This window comes from Myotis yumanensis, unplaced genomic scaffold (genome assembly GCF_028538775.1).
Source record: "Myotis yumanensis isolate MYYU_CA2020_CCGP unplaced genomic scaffold, mMyoYum1.0.hap1 SCAF_14, whole genome shotgun sequence".
NCBI lineage: Eukaryota > Metazoa > Chordata > Mammalia > Chiroptera > Vespertilionidae > Myotis > Myotis yumanensis.
The window spans coordinates 31,246,197-31,264,544 of record NW_027223765.1 but is presented as its reverse complement, the minus strand read 5'-3'; the positions used below and the strand labels follow the sequence as shown (position 1 = coordinate 31,264,544).

The 18,348-nt window shown below is 49.2% G+C and overlaps 1 protein-coding gene across 1 annotated transcript in view; it reads right to left on the bottom strand.

The window, feature by feature from the left end:
- Positions 1 to 18,348, bottom strand: part of CLSTN2 (calsyntenin 2) — a 554,129-nt gene that overhangs the window by 75,474 nt on the left and 460,307 nt on the right. The window contains exons 7-8 of the mRNA XM_070433507.1: positions 8,115 to 8,363; positions 5,918 to 6,039 (exon numbers count right to left, since the gene is read on the bottom strand). Coding sequence (XP_070289608.1) covers positions 5,918 to 6,039; positions 8,115 to 8,363 — 371 coding nt within the window. The remainder of the gene's footprint in view (positions 1 to 5,917; positions 6,040 to 8,114; positions 8,364 to 18,348) is intronic.

Here is an 18,348-nt window from a genome sequence, read left to right as displayed (position 1 = left end):
CCATTATTCATTCAGAACCACCCTGCAAGTTGGCATCTTAGAAAAAGCAGGTGTTCCGCCTAAAGGAGAGGAAAAAAAAAAGGTGCTAGGCGTCCTCCCCACTTTGTTTAGGACATGGGTTCCTGAAGGAAAGCGGGCTCCCTGAAGGCCAGTGTGCAGGGCAGGCCAGGGAGCTGGTTGGAGGCACTGCGTTCGAGGGAACATGGCCAACGTGTCTAAGAGTTAGTCTGTAATAGCGGAAATTAGAGTGCTGACAATGCCCAATTATTGTGCTCATTAAGATGACTGGTCTGGACTGGACTGACCATTTTCCAATTAACTCCTTGGCACTTGGCTATAATAATGATTGAACTAACCCATTTGACTCCCAGTGTGGCTGAAAGAGCAGATACGAGTAAACTGACTCTGCATCATCCTAACACTCGTTCCTCACCAAGAATAAAGGATTTATTCACTTGCAGCTTTTTCTAGGAGCTTTAGAATCCTAGGCAACTAGAATGGACTTGATAGGCAAAGGTGTTGGCCCAAGACAGATGTGAGCATTTGGGTCAAATCTTAGCTGTTATTTTTTCCTGGGAGGCAACTAGAATGGACTTGATAGGCAAAGGTGTTGGCCCAAGACAGATGTGAGCATTTGGGTCAAATCTTAGCTGTTATTTTTTCCTGGGGGAACTGAGCCTGTGACTTACTCTCCTCTTTATGCAAGAGGAAGGAAGATCACCTCCAACACCAAGGGCCTGGGGCCAGGGGACCTTGCCCCACTCCCACCTGCCTCTTCCCTCTGGGTGTGGTGAGGGGATGGTGGAGACCAGACATGCCCACCCCTGATCTCACCCCTGGAAAGCCAGCATTCTTAAAGGAGGGTGTGGTGGGGTGGGGGCTAGGAGAGCAGGAGGTGTTTACAAAGGATAGGTGGGCCTTGTTAAGAAGATCCAACTTCTCATATAGACCTATTATAGCAAAGTTTTCCTTTGTCAAAATAACTGGTTTTATTTTGTCTGTTTGTTATCAGTCATCTCAAACTGGTGACCAGAGCATAAAGGTATACTGTAGACCATTTGTTTGGTCTGATGATAATATGTTTTTAAATTAGAAAAATATTAAAAATTGAGAGATTTCACACAGAAATCTGATTTCCAACCTCTGAACAATTGGAGATGCAACACCAGGCCTGGAATCTCGTGTGGCCTAGAGCTGTGCGCTGGCTTCATCTCCAGTGGGGACCAGCCTCCACCCAGTGAGGCCTCTTCACTCCCTGTGTTGCTTCTCCCTGCCATGATCACTAGAGCTGGTGCTCCCACAGGATGTCCTACTGGGCCCCTACCCTGGGTAGGGAGGGCTGTGCGCAGCCCCCGGCAGGGTCACATCTCACTTCCCTCCCCCCGGTGCCTGTCACAAGTGCTGGCGCAGAGAAGGCAATGGGCCACCAGAGTGAGCCCACTTCTGCATCCTGTGCACTTTTTCAGAGATGCATATTTTTTCCCTCCTAGGAACCGGGGGCACCTGTCCTCGTGCTGGTCAACTGAGGCTGTCACTCAAGCTGGGCCTCCCAGGAACTGAGACACTGAGACATGCCGTAAAACACCAGCAGGTTTCCCTCTGAGCACCAACAAGTACAAAGGGAAGATCATTAGAATTCATGACACCGAGTCAACCGTATCTAAATAATACTAAAGCTGGAAGGGGCTGCCAATGACAAACCCTCTCCCGTGTGAGCTGGCAGCCGGGTATCCTCCTCTGCTCTAGTCTGGGTCTGCCCATGATTAACAGCTGGCTCCAGGGATTTGTGTTAGCAGATCATAAGTAAAAATCCCATTCAAATGACGTTCTCCTCATCATTAGGATCCCTTTACTGAGGTGCATGGGGTTTTCAGGGGCATCTCCTGGAGCTGCCTGCTGATGGACTGACCTGGCAGTCTGTCCACCCTGGCAAAGGCCCTCTGGGGCATGGGGCTAAGGGCTGGGCTGCGGGAAGAGCACAGCTCCTCTGGGGCACCTGCCTCTCTCCGTGGGCGCCTCCTGAAGAGCCATATGGAAGCCTTCCTGCTTTGCATGCTCTGGTTTCAACGCCCACAGCAGCATCCGTCAAGTGCTTGCTGTCCCTGCCCGGCTATGGGGAGAGGAAGGGGAGACCCTGCTTCTAATGCGACTCCCACCCCTGGTCCCATTGAATGACTTGGCCTGAGTTATACTGGCTTACACTTGATACATTTTATGAATTTCATATAGCCTTCTTCACATTTACCGATCCTGGAAATTCTCAGTCTTCTTTATATAGCAAAATGCCTCAATTTGGGGCCAATTCTTTTGGGGATACAGTACCAACTCAATAGCATGATATAAAAGGCCTCTTGGGATTGAATTCCACCTGCTCCTCCAAAGTTGGGTCCTAACTGCCAAGGTTTTCTGTTTCTGCCCCATTCCTCAGCCCTGCCACACCGGAAGCTGACAGTTCCCTGCAGATGGCCCTCCTTCCTGCTCAGCTCTCTGCCCGCCTGGCTCCACTGAGCCCTCCACACTCCCTTCAGATGCTGCCCCTCCTGGGGGCTTTTCCAAGCCCGTATCTCCAGGCTGCATTTGGAGTCAGGGTCTTTAGGAGGCAGTGAAGGTTAAATGAGGTCATAGGGTAGGGGCCCAATCCCATGGGGCTGGTGCCTTCTAAGAAGAGGAAAAGGTCCCGAGCTCTCTTTCTATACCAGGTGGGGACACAGCAAGAAGGCAACTGCTTCAAGTCAGGAAGAGAGCCCTCCCTGGGAACGGAACTGGCCAGCACCTTGATCATGGACCTCCCAGCCTCTGGAACTGTGAGAAATGAATGTTTATTGTCAAAGCCACTCAGTCCATGGCATTTTGTTATGGCAGCCCTAGCTGACTAAGACAAAGGAGACCAGGCGTGAGCAACGTGAAGATTGGACAGTTTCATACAGTCTGTAAATATTTTGCATTTCAGTGATAATTCTGATCTCTAAATTAAAATACTTTAAATTTAAAAATTAAAACACTTTAATGTGCATCTCTCTGACGATTAGTGACTTTGAGCATTTAAAACAACAATGAGGTATCACCTCACACCTGCCAGAATGGCTATCATCAACAAACGACAAGTGTTGGCGAGGACGTGGAGAAAAGGGAATCCTAGTACACTGCTGGTGGGAACGCAGACTGGTGCAGCCATTAAGGAAAAGAGTATGAAGTTTCTTCAAAAAATTAAAAATGGAACTGCCATTTGACCCAGTGATCCCACTTTTAGGAATATATCCTATGCATATACGCACACCTATGTTCATAGAAGCGCTATTTACAATAGCTAAGATCTGGAAACAGTCCAAGTGCCCACAAAAGAGCTGTGGTACATTTAAAGATTAGAATACTATGCAGCTATAAAAAAGATGGATCTCTTACTCTTTAAGACAGCATTACGGGACCTGGAGAGTATTATTCTAAGCAAGATAAGCCAGCCAGAGAAAGACAAGCATCACATGATATCACTCAGATGTGGAAACTAATAAACAAAATAAACTGATGAACAAAATAGATCCAGAGACATAGAAGCATGGAACAGACGAATGAATCTCAGAGGGTGAGATTAACCAAAGAACTTACAGGCACATATGCATAACCCATGGACACAGACAATAGTGCGGGCCTGGGAAGGTATGGAGTGGAGAGGGTCAATAGGGGGAAAAGGGAGATATCAGTAATACTTTCAACAATAACGATAAATTTTAAAAATGGAAAACATTTTAAATTTTAAATTAGCAAGCTCACCAAAGCAGCAGCAGCATATCATCATGGAAAAGGCAGGTCCTCCCCATGGTGTGCTGCGTGACCTTGGGCAGGTACTGACCTTGGGTAGGACTGGGCAGGATGGTGGCAGAGACCAGGATGAGCTCACACGCACAGCGTGCCTGGCAGGATGCTCAGTGGATCTCAGCCCCACCTTCAACTCACCACTTTGGGAGCACATTCCAGAATTCCTAGATTCACCATATCTTTATCTGTGGAACCAGAACTCCTTCCTCGCTCAGTTTTATTTTCAAACCCCGTGACTTCGTTTGCCTGTATCACTCAATCCCATCAGAGAAAAGGCTGCAGGGCATCTATAAATATCCCAGGCACTAACTAGATCAGTGTTCTTATTAAAAGCCCTCACAATATGGAATTTATTTCCATTCATCTCAATTCATATTGTGTATTTAAAAACATCTCGTATAAGCCATACGGCACTTTAGAAGGTAGCTGAGAGGTGGCTGGGAAATCAAATAAACAATGTCAAGATTTCATCACTTCGGCAAGACCTAGAATTCCTAGTTCAGAGAAACATACACTAATCAGATGCCATATTTCCAAAACCCCAGGATCCAGCAAAATGGGATTTATTGGGAGTGGATTAGTCAGTTGCCCTGGGCTCCCTCAGACATCTTTCCCTAAGCTTGGCCTCCTCGACCTTAGCGCACTGTCTGATGTTCCACCACCGAGAGGCTGCCTGGGGTTAATGAATCTACGAAAGCGCACAGGCCTGTGCTTCTGTGTGGGTACCAGGGGGCAGCCGTCATTCTCATCTCAGTGTAAATGGATTCCTCCTGGAACGCTGCCCACGAACACTCTCTGAGGTCAGCTCCACTGAGGGCCTGGGAGCTTAGGTAGGACCCGGAGAGGGTGGGGAGGATGCGGTCATAAGGAGAGAGAAGGGAAAGGATTATGGAACATTCAGCGCTAGACAAGGTGAGGCAGGAACACACAGTGGTTCTGGAGGGAGAAAAGAAGACTGAGGTCCCCAGAGGCACTCAGGATAGGGGTGGGGCAGAAAAAGAAGCAAAAGGAGTTGCTGAGGCCCTAGGCCAGTGATGGCGAACCTATGACACGCGTGTCAGAGGTGACACGCGAACTCATTTTTTTGGTTGATTTTTCTTTGTTAAATGGCATTTAAGTATATAAAATAAATATCAAAAATATAAGTCTTTGTTTTACTATGGTTGCAAATATCAAAAAATTTCTATATGTGAGTTAAGTTAGGGTTTTTCAAAATGCTGACACGCCGAGCTCAAAAGGTTCGCCATCACTGCCCTAGGCAGTAAGGCCATAGAAGGAGCACCCTTCCACCTGCTTCCCTACGCAGACCATTCTGCACTCCCCTTCCCTGTCTGCTGGCCACTCTCCCTCTTGGTCATTTAAAACCCATTTTTAAAAAGTCACTCTTCAGATCCCACTGAAGGCCAACTCTAGGCTTGCTGCACAGTCGCCTCTTCAGTGGCACGGCCACCCGGAGCAGTGAGCGCCACCTCCGCTATCTCAGAGCTGCACGTGTCGGAAATAGACACTCCACAGCGTTTGATTCAAACGAGACACTTCACTTGTCACTGACAAGTGTGACACAGCGGTCCTTGTGATCACAAGTCATTGGGCCCTGAAGTGAGTCATAGTTTTCCACTTCAGACGAGAGCACGTGTTGCTCAGAGTGCACGCGTTGCTCACGGTGCACCTGTCACTGCTCACTTCAAAGTCCTCAGGCCCCTGCGCTCAACCTGTGCCACCTAAAGCGAGGCTGCACCTCATCCGAGGGAGATAACAGAGCATCAAGGAGGGAGAACAGAGCATTTCCGACACACAGATGTGCTAACAACCATCACAAAGTGAGCCTCGGATGAAGGGAAAGGGAACCAGCTTCCCAGGAGCTCAATGCAGACCCAAAGGACAAGACGCAGGTCAGCTGACCCTCCCCACTTCTGCCTGGTCTTTAAGGTGGCAGTTTCCATCCAGACTTTACGATGCTCTTTGTGTCCCTGAGCTAATTCTTCCAAGTATCAGCAAGTGACCAGAACCCGGAGGTGCCTACCCGCTGCCATCATCACTGGAGCACACCGCCCACCCCCTGCAAAGGAATGAGCAGGGGCAACGGGCCAGGTTCGAGCCATACCTGGTCCAGCTTCCAGTGGAACTCGGCCGGGCGGAAGGTGTCGGCCTGGTCGAAGTCCTTCCGCAGGAGGAAGACCAGGCGGCAGTTGTGCACGTACAGGGCGTAGTGGTGCCGGTTCATTTCTGCAGACAGAGCGAGGGTTTGGGGGGGAGAGGGTCCCTGTGTCAGTGTCAGTCTCAGCAGAGGAGTCTTCCCGCCACATCACTTAGCATACCTCCAGGACACTGGCATTCCAGTCTCTCTTTTACAATTGGTTCTGAGGAATGTTCTAGAACATACATGGTGGAGCTCATTGAAATGCAAGAGGAAGATTCAAGAAAGCCCCACAGTAAAACTCCTAAGGTGTCATTTGGGCTTTAGATATAAACCTACCCTAAGCTCAGATACTGCATCAGACCCCAATAAAAATGACTTAGGTTAGCAGGTTTTATTTATTTATTTTTGGTACATACACTTCTGAGAGAGTTAGGGAGCCCTCTGACAATCCCATCATTCACTCTGGGATCCTTTAACCTAGCTGGTTCCTCCTCAGTTCCGGGCTTTTATCTCATCAGGTTTGACAGGGGGACCACCAGGCACATCTCCTTCTCTGATCTCTGTGCAGGGAGGAGGGTTCTGTCTCACTTTTAGTTGCTGGCAGTGGGGGACAGATTGATTTTCCAACATCACACAGAGTTCTGTGACTTTTCAGCCCTCTCTCCTCCATGGACAGACAACGGGTGGGACTTTTCCCTTTTCTAATAAGAAACTTCCTTTCCTGCTTAGAAAGTTTCATGCCATGGGTCCCAGCCATGATGCCCTGTAGCCACCAGATAACGCCAACTGCCTGGGAGGAGGAGTCTTTTGACCTCACAGTTACGATAGAGTAGCCCACACAGAAATATTCCACACGGCACATGCTCCACAAATGAGGGGCAAGTGAGCAGGTGACTAGGGGAAACAAGCCCAGAGAGCTCAAAGGTCACACCCTACGAACTCTGGCTGTCCGTCAGCAGAGGCTGAGCTGCCAGCCATCCTTCTGTACTGTCTTCCCGTTGCTGTGGTTATGTGTTTGGGGTAACTTAACGAGAGCAGTATTTGAAATGGGAAATTGTGAAATTATAGTTTAAGATGGAGTTGTAAACTTTGCATAAGATGTCAGAGTGTGTGTGTGTGTGTGTGTGTGTACACACGCACGTGCACATGTGGGGCGTACTGACAAGAGCACAGGATTAGAATGAGCTAACTCTAAGCTTACATTCTACTTCTGATACTTACTGGCTGTATAACTTGGGACAGGTTCCTGAACCTGCCAGGGATGTTTCCTGAGCCTTAAAAATAGGAAACGCCGCGATGCTTTAATAAACTTGTTTGTGGAGATGTGAGACCCTGGCGAGGGGAGTAACAGCTAACACAGATTGCACTCCGGTACGCCAGGCCCTTTCTAAAGCACTATGCATACACTGAGTCACCGAATCCTCACCAAACCCTGCAAGGTAGGTAATATTCTAATGCCCATTTCATAGACAGGAAAGGGAGGCACAGAGGGGTAGACAACTTGTCAAAGGTCATGCAGCCAATAAGCGGCAGAGAGTTTTAAACCACAAGCTGTGCGCTGCCTTGCACGGCGGCATGCTGAAAATGCCCATCACAGGTCAGCCACCATTATTATGTAGGGCACGGACATTCAAACTACTCATTTAAACTGTCAGGGCCCTATTATTGAACATAAACGTTTGGAAGTCTTACTATACAGGGGTGGGCAAAAAAAGGTCTACAGTTGCTCTCATGGAAAAAGACATGCAGGTTATGATTATTACAATAGCTTTATTGTACTCACAACTGGAAACCTCCTTTGCCCACCCCTGTATATAATACAATGAAGATGGCGCTGCTTTGCTTGAAGTAAGGGTGCACCCCCACCCATCTCGTGTCCAGCAGCCCCAAGCTGCTTCTGGGAGGTGGGGGCTCTGAAGAACTGATTTGAAACCACCAACCCCAGAGCCAGCTTTTGCCTTCTTTGTGTCTGCACATCTACTTTCCCCCTTTTCCTGGTCCTACTCTACTCTGAGCCCAGGAATCAGCAGCCAGAGAGACCAGAAGCCTTTCCCAGGGCCCCTCTCTCGCCCCTGCCTTTCTGCCACATCTTCGGTGGCTGTGTCTCTGCCTAACCTGCTGGGACACCACAGGCAGCACTGAAGGGCTGGGCAAGACTCACCAGTCTTGTCTGAGTTGCAGAGGATGGTTTCCTTCTCGGCTCTCACGCCGGGGCTGGGGCCGTGTTTCATCCACATGGTGATGGTGAACTGGTCTGTCAAGTTCTTGGGCACAATCCCATCAGGGACCTTGGCACCCTGCCTGCCGTCAAACTTGAAGATCATCTCGCTGCTGTCCACCAGCAGTCCCGCAGTCCAGTTCGAGGCAGCGCTGGGGGACGGCAGGAGGTCGATGATGCCAGAGGAGGCTCCTGCAGGGGCGGGGACAAAAGGAAAAAGGGTCATTCCTCCGGGGGTGGGTGGCCTCGCCTTCTGTTTTCTGCTCCTAGGTCAGCATAAGCTATAGCTGACCTATGAACAACACTGATTTGAACTGTGTGGGTCCAATTATATGTGGATTTTTTTCAATAAATCCTGCAAATGTACCTTATCTCCCTTATGATTTTCTTAAACACATTTTCTTTTTGCTAGCTTTATTGTAAGAACAAAATATTAATACATATAACATTCAAAATATATATATTAATCAACAAAGTATGTTATTGGTAAGGCTGCTTTCAGCAGTAGGCCATCAGTTGTTAAGTTTTTGGAAAGTCAAAAGTTATACATGAATTTTTGAGTGCATTGGGGGTCAGCCCTCCCCCCCGGCCCCAGCCCCCACATTGTTCAAGGCTCAGCTGTACTCAGTGCACTTATTCAGAGGTCTGGCCCAGCCCTGAGCTCGGTGACTTGGGAAATGCTTATGGTCCGCTCGGGGAGGCATCAGGAACTTACACAGAGAAGTGTTGCATGTGGCAAGCCAGAGTGCAATGAACTATCATACAAGGAAGAAGTGCTGGAGGAGTTCAGGAAAATGGGGTTCCCCTGTGGGCAAGGTTCCTGGAGAAGGCCAGGGTTTATTGGGATCCATGGATTCATTCACATACTCATCCATCCATTAACCTGTCAGACACTGATTGAACACCGACAAGATGCCAAGACCCCCTGCAGGCGCTGGTGATGTAAAGGAGAATCAGCACCACCCCCCGACCTGGAGGAGCACAGGACCAACAAGTGGTCAGACGACGGTGATACAGTGTGATCAGGGCCCTGAGGGGAAGGTCTAGGTCCTGATCCCACGAGGAGTGTAAGCCACTTTGTATTCACCGCACTTGTTTGTTTTTCCCTTTTTATCCAACCATTTGTTTAGGCCGAATGCTATAGCGGTTGAGTTCTGAAGTCAGAATTTGATGCCTGGCAGAATGACTTGTAGTCTTGTTACTTTGCACAAGTCACTTAACCTTTCTGATGTTCCACCTCCTTTTCTACTATCTCTCTGCCTGGGGTGTTGTGAGGACTGAATAAGAAACTGCATTAGAGCTTGCAGCAGCATGCTCACCACAAGGTGAATGATCACTCCATGTTAGCTATAACTTTATCATAATAATAATTATTATTTCTGCTACCATTATGATTCCAGACTAATGCATGGGGGCTTAACCTGAAGCAGTGGTAGTGTAAGGGCAAACTTGTGTCTTAGGAGAATCACACCTGCAACCTTGTGGAGGGTGGAGCTGAGGTGAGTGGGATAATCCTTGGGCCTCCACCGACTTCCCATTGAAGCTCAAATGCTGCCACATCCTTATGTTGTCCACACCCGTACATTCCACACGGGAGCAAGGCTCAGCTACTCAGGAAGGAGGAGGGCAGGGGGCATCCTGATACTGTCAGGAAGAAGAGCCAGGGAACCTAAGGTGTGCACGATGCTGGGGGCCACTGTGTGGGGCTCTCTCCTGGCTCAGGACTGACCAGTTAGTTATAAATGCCAATGAGTGTCATGGACAGTGGTTGGGTGTACTGCCTGCTATTTGTCAGGGATCATGGACTTCTGAATTCTGTGTATCAGAGCCTAAGGATTGGGCTCCAAAGTTAACAACCACAACCTATAACAACCTATAGTTAAAATGACCCTTGAAAGTCCCTCAGGAAAGTGCCATATTGGAAACCAATATACTTCTTTGCAAATGTTCAACCCAGCCAGTTTTGCCTCCAGCCTTGGAAGAGACCATTGAGCCTGAGATTGAGCACCCACTGGCTTGCAATCGAAAGTTATGCTGTGTGAAAAGTATGCTCTCTTCAGCACTGTGAGAGGCTCACCTCGGAGAGGCCTCTGAGAACCGCAGAGTCTGAGCGTGTGGAAGAGCTCGGTTTTCCAATTCATGATCACCTTGTGGCTTATGTGCATCAAGAGCAAATGTGGGCAGTGTTGACTGCATTATTTACATGCATATTTCCGAGAGGGTTTGGTTGGTACCATGTCTGACACACAGTAGACACTGCATTAATGTGTATAACCAACTGCCTTTCCTCCCATCTAGTGCCTCCAAGAGACGTTCTGGCCCTTTGCCCAATGCTCCTGTGAGCCTGCCCATCCAGCCTCTTGTCCATGCCCCACATCGCTCATCAATATTTGTTCTCATCCCATTCCACTAGAGCAGCGGTTCTCAACCTGTGGGTCATGACCCCTTTGGGGGTCGAACGACCCTTTCACAGGGATCGCCTAAGACCAACCGAAAACACATATATAATTACATATTGTTTTTGTGATTAATCACTATGCTTTAATTATGTTCAATTTGTAACAATGAAAATACATCCTGCATATCAGATATTTACATTACGATTCATAACAGTAGCAAAATTACAGTTATGAAGTAGCAACAAAAATAATTTTATGGTTGAGGGTCACCACAACATGAGGAACTGTATTAAAGGGTCGTGGCATTAGGAAGGTTGAGAACCACTGCACTAGAGCCTCCTTTGGTATCTATTTTACCTATCTGTTAATTCAGACTAATGCTTGTTTGTTTGTTTTTTACCACAGAGAGGAAGGGAGATGAAGGGAGAGATAGAAACATTAATGGTGAGAGAGAATCATTGATCACCTGCTTCCTGCATGTGCCTACTGGGGATCAAGCCTGCAACCCGAGCATGTTCCCTTGACCAGAATCGAACCTGGGATTCAGTCTGTAGGCTGATGCTCTATCCACTGAGCCAAACTGGCTAGGGCAAGACTAATGTTTTAATGACTAAGCCTTAAGGGTTATCACCCTCCAGAGCTATTTGAATGTAAGAAAGCATTAAACAGACTGTCAAACTACAGTGGGGGGAGGGTTGCAGGGGCGGGGGGGTGGGCGGGGGGGCAGGGATAGGTAAGAGATCAAACGAAGGACTTGTATGCATGCATATTAGCATAACCAATGGACGCAAGATACTGGGGGGTAGGGGAAGCCGGGGGAAGGTCAATGGGGAAAAAAAGGAGACATGTGTACTACTCTTTGTAATACTTTAAGCAATAAAATTAAATTTAAAAAAGAAAATAGAAAGAAAGCTACCAAGATGGTAACAGGCTAAGACTTGGAGTGATTTGGGAGATTTGTGGTCTTTAGAACAAGTTTTCAGAACCCCTAGACTAGTGCAACATGGCAACAGTTTCTTTGATCCAACAAAACACCAGGATTTGTTCAGCATGAAGACAGCCTGCCAACTGGGGCACACACAGAGTGCGTGTCGGTTCCTGAAACTTCAGGCGGCCAGGGAGACACAGGCTGAGGACTCAGTGCTCCTGACTTCTGGCTCCAGCCAATGCAGCCAACGCCATGTATCAGGACCCAGTGAAGAACCCTATAACTTGAGGCTTCTTTTTGTCTAAGGACCTTGCTGTTGTTAAGCAAATGTTCCTATAGAATTCACACTGCAATTAGCACCTTAGACTAGTGAAGGGGCTGCCTGTAATTTCCCCCCACACAGGTTTGTATAGAGGAAGAGATGTGCAGTATATGTACAGGTGTGAAGTGATGGGGGTAATACATAAAGAGATTGGGAGGCAAAATTGGTTGCATTTGCCAAAGGCCAGCCCTGGTCAGTATAAATATATATATCTCCTATGCATACAGAATTTTATTTTTCAGTTACAGGTCTTTATTATTATTTTCCTAGAGAACTTTTTGGGGGCACTGTGTGCCAGACCAGAATTAAGTACTGCAGTGCTTTTTCTTAGTTACTCAGCTATGCAATTAATACCGTTGATTCCAGTTTGCAGCTAAGAACCCTGAAGCTCAGCAAACTCAGGATCACAACCAGCTGGGGAGTGGGCCCGTCATCAGGACTTCCCAGTTCTTTCCTCTCCCCTTAGACCTCCCCACGCATCATGTCACTGAACCTGGAGGGGAACCTTAGAACCTCCTGCCCATTCTACAAACATGGAAACTGAGGCCCAGGGAGAGAAAATGACCAAGCTCATACAGCCACACAGCAGGCTAGAGGCAGGCCCAGCCCTCAGACACCTAGCTAATGTTCTTTCTACCACATAGTAGAGTGTCCTGCCAAGCACGGCCCAGGCCCCTGGGACCCGGCTCCCTATACAGGCCGCTGTCTACAGAAGGGCACGTTGAAGACAGCGTGTGACCTGCAAGGCCATCCATGCAGAGCTCCCTTGTCTTCCCTGGGGCGGGGAGCAGCAGGCCACCCTGCCGCATCCACAGATGTTGCCTACAGGGAAGGAAGCATCAGGCTGCATTCAAGCAGATGGTGCAGATTCCTGCAAACTCAACATCTTGTATTTCTTTTCTCCATGCAATTAAACAAATAGAGACTTGCCTTCTCCCAAAGTTGTTTTTTTTTCTCTCTCTCTCATCTCCCCGAGGGATTCCACAGAGAGCAGTGGGCAAACAGATGCATTACTTGCAAAGATGGTATGGCATCGTCTGCACATTTGGGTGTATTTCAGATGCTCCTTGGGACTCTTCCAAAGTCCCTGGGACTCACCTGAGAGGCCACACTGGTCTTGGGCACAGCAGCTGCAGTGGTGGTGAGGCCGGGGAGGGCTGGGAATCAGAGGTGAGATCTGATTCCAGGTCCCCGAGCCCTCTCAGGGTGGGGCAGCTTCTCTGAGCCAGCAAGTAGATAGAGCCGGGGGTGAATGAGGCAGATTCCAGGGTACACTGTGATGTGAGAACCCAAATGAGCCTGGGGGCAGTTGTCACTGTCTGGACTTCTTAATTGAAAGGTTTGCATTCTGCTCTTGGTGAGGGCAGAGAATCTTAGCACTCCAGCTGGGACTGTGGTAGTGGTGATGGATATGCCTCCTCATGGTCCACCACAGCACGGGAAAGGATGAGGATGAGCGGGAAGGTCTCAGGAGAGAAGAACCATTGTGATCAAGGACAGAGGCCTCGCTCTCACAAATGGCAATATCTTCACATTATTTCAATAACTGTTTGTGTAATGTCTAAGTTATGCTGGTACTGCAGTGAGAATGCAGCAATAAAGTAGACAGAAATGGGCCCTACCTTTAGGGACGCAGTAGAGAGTCTTTTATTTTTGGCGGGTAGAGCAGTCCAGTGACAGAGAGTCTCAGGGGAAGCGGGGAGGCTCTCTTGACAAAAGCCCTATTAGGTCTGCATGGTGGGAGGGTGCATCCTGCTCTCAACATGCTTCTCTGACCCACTGATATCACTTGGCCATGTGACCTGCTCTGACCAATGAAATGTGAGTGCAAGTGACATGTACCATATCAGGGCAGATGCTCTGAGAGCCAGTCCATGGCTCACCATGTGTCTCTTCCATGTGCCATGAGAGCCACCATGCTCTAGGAAAGGCTGTTCCTTTAGCCTGATCCCAGTGGGAAGCTAGCACGGAACAGAGTCACAGTCAGCCCAAGAAAAACATGGGGTAGAAACAATAAGTAAACCTTCGTTATTTTAAGCCAATGAGATCTGCTACTACAGCACATCCTCCTATCCTGACCGATAATCCACTTAAGTGACCTCAGCAGCTACAATTCCCATTTCTCCATCTGCATACCTTCAGCGTGGAAATGGACAACCTTCTGGTGTCCTCTCAGGAGCTCACACCCTATGGTTCCTACAATCACACTATCATTCTACCCCTGGAATCCTGGACAAGAGGGGTTCCTCCAGGGCCTTGGAATCAGAAACTAGGATCTTTAGGTGAAGCAAGCCGGGCTTTGGATGAGCGGTCAGCCAGGTTCCTGGAGCAGGACCACAGATAACCAGTTGCTGACCAGCCTGGGCAAGGTCACTGTAGGCAACAACCTTCTCCCCAGGATAGGGGGCATGCTGTATGGTAGCTGCCTAAAAAACCTTAAAGAAATAGGCATATCTGGAGAGGAACTCACTGCTCACTGCAGCGATCCGTGAGTCAGTGTGTGCAGCTTTTGGCTGCTGAATGATTAATGATTTAATCACATTCCCAAAGGGTGTGCACAAGTTTTCCTTAAAGTAAGAGGCCCACTTCAGCTCTCTGGGAATGGAAGCACTGGCTACGACTAGGGGACCAACTCTGTCCCTTGGGAGCCCCAGCTCTTTAGGGGTGCACTGGAGGCTCCAGCTCCCTGCAGTGGGGCCATTCTGAGGGTATAAAACCTCTGTCGGTGATTCTCGGCGAGGGCAGCTATTAAGCTGCCACGTGTAGTTTTCGGCCTGTCTGTCTTCCCCAGGAGCCTGGATTAAGTGGTCTTCTTACCTTACAGCATGTGGACACTCCATAGGTATTTGTTGAATTAACAAATACTTAAATGAATGAATGGATCTTCTATGAAAGTCTCCTGGCTCACAAGCATGTGAATTCTGAGAACAACGTAATGTCCAGTGACCTGAGCTGCTCTGAACTATCCATCACTTAATTTAATAGCTCTTATCCTGTGGCCTTTCCTTCAAGACCTGTCCTCACAGTTCACGCCTCCACGTACAAAAGAGCTGAGGGGGTGACGGGTGCAGGAGGTGCCGCCGCTGCCAGCACTCCTGTGATCCTGAGGAGGAGCAGCCCCTGGCCTCGGGGCCCTGAAGGCATGTGCGTCACAAACTACTTTTCTGTTTACCGTAATATGCAGTGACTGGAGGTCATCGAAGCAGGCCTTTTCCTCGGCCCTTGTTAATGTCAAATCTAATTTGGCCAAGAGATCTTCCCAAAGGTTTCCCCACGCATTTCCTACTCAAGGCAGCTCCGTGACACGTCACCTCCGGAAAGCCAGGTGCTGAGACCGCAGAGACCTTCATCTTGAATCTCGGAATTAAGAGGAAATGGTATGCAGTTTGCCCAACTTCTCCAAGAAGCCTGGCTCTTTGCAAAGCAAGGGCAGTAGGGGCTACGTCCACCCCACAAGATGAAGGGGACACGGGTTTGGGGCCCTGATTATTTTTACTTCAAGGCGGCGTGGAAGAGTCTCAGTGTACAAACCTCAGGCAGCAATACGCCTGCCGCCCAGCGTCCATCACTTCACTGGGAACAAAGACTGTGACATCTCAGAGGGAAGGCAGGGGTGGGTGGTGGGTGGGAAGAGATCAACCAAAGTACTTATATGCACTATGTATAACCCACGGACACAGACAATAGGGTGGTGAAGGCCAGGGTGAGGGGGTGGGTTTGGGCTAGAAGGGGTCAATGAGAAAAAAGGGGACATATGTAATACTTTCAACAATAAAGATAAATGAAAACAAGCAAAAAACCAGAGAGGCACCTGCCAGCTACCTCCTGACCGCAGGCTTTGTGCAGTTATTGTCTGACTCCCCCTCACCAGGATGCTATCACTGCTCCTCATGGAGCTGATGCTGCAGGTGGAGGAAGCAGGTGGGCAATGACCAGACATCCATGTTCCTCTGAGGAGACACCCCTGCCCGGGTCCCTGCACAACCTCAGCATCACAGAAGAGATGCGGGGATTAAAAGGCACAAGGGCAGCACCCAGGACGGCCACCTCAGTGAGCACAGAGGGCAGAGAATACTGACTAAAGGGAAGGGTTTAGAATGATGAAGGGGGAGGGAGAGCATCCTAGCAGAAGGAAACATGAATGAGCCTTAGGGATGGGAACAAGCCAGGCTCAGGGATAAAGGAGCCATGCTGGCCAAGAAGAGGCAGAATGTCAGTAAGAAATGGGCTGTGAGGATGGATGGGCAGGTGGAGGCAGGTCTTCAGGAGGGTCGAGGGTAAGGCTAGAGCAAGGCACCACACCTGGAGGTTCCACAGGTGACTGCCACCATTGCCCCCTAACCCTGCTCTTGCCCTGGGCTCCTAGCTCTCATGGGAGACGCCCTCGTCTAGCCAGATGCTCATCCCGGAGTCATCTTAGATGCCTTCTTTCTCACTCCTGACAGCCAATGAATCATTAAATCTTGCCGATTTGGCCTCCTAACTCTGTCTTAAATTCATCCCGACTGCCACTGCCCGGGTTCAGAGCTCATTATCTCTTTCTCAGACTGTGGCAATAACATCCTAATTGGTCTCCCCATTTCCACCCAAATAAAGATTTGTAGAATAAAAAAATGCATGAATGCGGAGGCTTACGGTGTCATGGCAGTTCCCTGGTTGAGAGACCCCGCGAGAAACGTGCCTACCATCCACCGAAGGCACACAGAGGCTTCTCTCCAGCACCTGGGGGTCCTGCAGGAGTCAGAGATGACAACCCAGGCTCCGTTTGAGGAGCCATCAGCCTGCGTCTCCCTCGCTGGCAGAAACCACGGGGCCTGATGAGCTGCCTCATTCTGAAGGAGATTCTTGTACCAGATGGGCACCCGAGTCCCCCTCATTTGCCTCTGCCCTTTTCCCTGAGCTCCACCTCAGTGGAATTCAAGATCCAGACTCGGAATAGGGCGGCTGGCGTGGCCCTGCCCATCAGGGCTACTCAGACAGAGTTCCCATCAGTGCGGAGGGTGGCACTATCGGGAAGGTCACCAAAGAGACACACGGGTGTCTCTCAACCTAGGCTCTCTCTGAGCACCAGATAATCCTGCACGCACCTTAGGGAAACTGCTTTCTTGACCGAATTAACCTGCCCTCCTGCAAGACGAGCTGGCAGCCCAGAGGAGTGAGCTGTGTTAACACCAGATGCAATTTTGTGCTAAAGTTTCTTCCCACAGAAAATCCTTCTCACTCTCCCTATCTTCTCATCTCTCCCAGCAAAATTCAAAATCAAATCACAAGTGTGTGCCCTTGGGCCCACCTGGTCTTTAACAAGCTGATTCCATCATCGCCTTGCAACCTGGAGGCGTTTAGGAAATGGCTGTAACCCACAGGGTGGCGCGGGGTCGCGTGGACTCATAATTTAGGTGATCATTTAGGTGCACAGGGAGCGAAATGGGATATTCATTCAAAGTAAGATGTCCTCTGGGGCGGCTTCTCTGTCCGCAGAGTGCGGGAGAGGACTGGAGGCAGTTTTCTGAATATTGCGGGCCCCTTATATCCATTTTGCAAGAGCTGTTTGGGATGTTGGCGGCGGGGTGATGTCCCTGCTCAGCTACATCATTCTGGAGAAGTCTGTGTTCCCACAGGCCTTCCTTGCCGGCCTGGTGACATAGTAAATGAAACACGGTGATACCCAAGCAGGGTTTATTTCACATTCAGTTCCAAACGTTTCACTTGGCTCTTTGGGCAGCCAGCATTTTGATGGCGGGGGTGTGGGGTGTAGTGGTGGTGGTGGTGGTGGTGGTGTGTGTATGTGTGTGTAAAACAATATTGATGGGGGAAGATGTTCCAAAGACAGTAGTGGAGGGACCACCAGGAGTGGATGGCAGGCTAGGCTGTGCTCAGGAGCCCCCATTCCCTTTGTGGAAATGTAGTTGCCCCCAAATACAGGCCTGGTGCAAGACTAAGCTCCCTATAGCACTGCTGCGGAGTCAAAGTGAGTTCCTGAGTATTTTTGAAGAGAACAAAGAATAAATAACACATATTCGGGTGGGGATGAATGAAGCCCATCAACACATCAACAATCTCATTCACCATGTCTACGGGACCATTCCCACCATAATGAGCATCCTCTCATTCCATAGGCTGACTGAACGGGTTCCCATCCTAGCTCCCAAGGCCTGGCCTAGCATCTCAGATTCCGAGCCAAAGTGACTTTCCTTCTGAGAGGCCCACCTTCGCATTCTGGCTCTGTCACTTTCTATCTGTGTGACCTTGAACAAGTCATGTTTCCTCTCTGGGCCTCACATGTTCCATCTTTAACGTTGGCGAATAACACCCTTCTCACAGCGAGGACGACAGAAGTAAATACAGTGATGCATGCGGAGAGTCTGGAAGGCTGCATTAAATAGGGGCTCAATAAAGCCAAGTGTCCTGGTGGCCCCCCTCTCTCAGCTCTTGTCCTAGTTCCCAGCCTGCTCCTTCCTGTGGCACCATCTCCCCGCTCACAGAGGCAGGCCCCTCCCCCACACTTGGACACCTTCACTTTGCCCACCC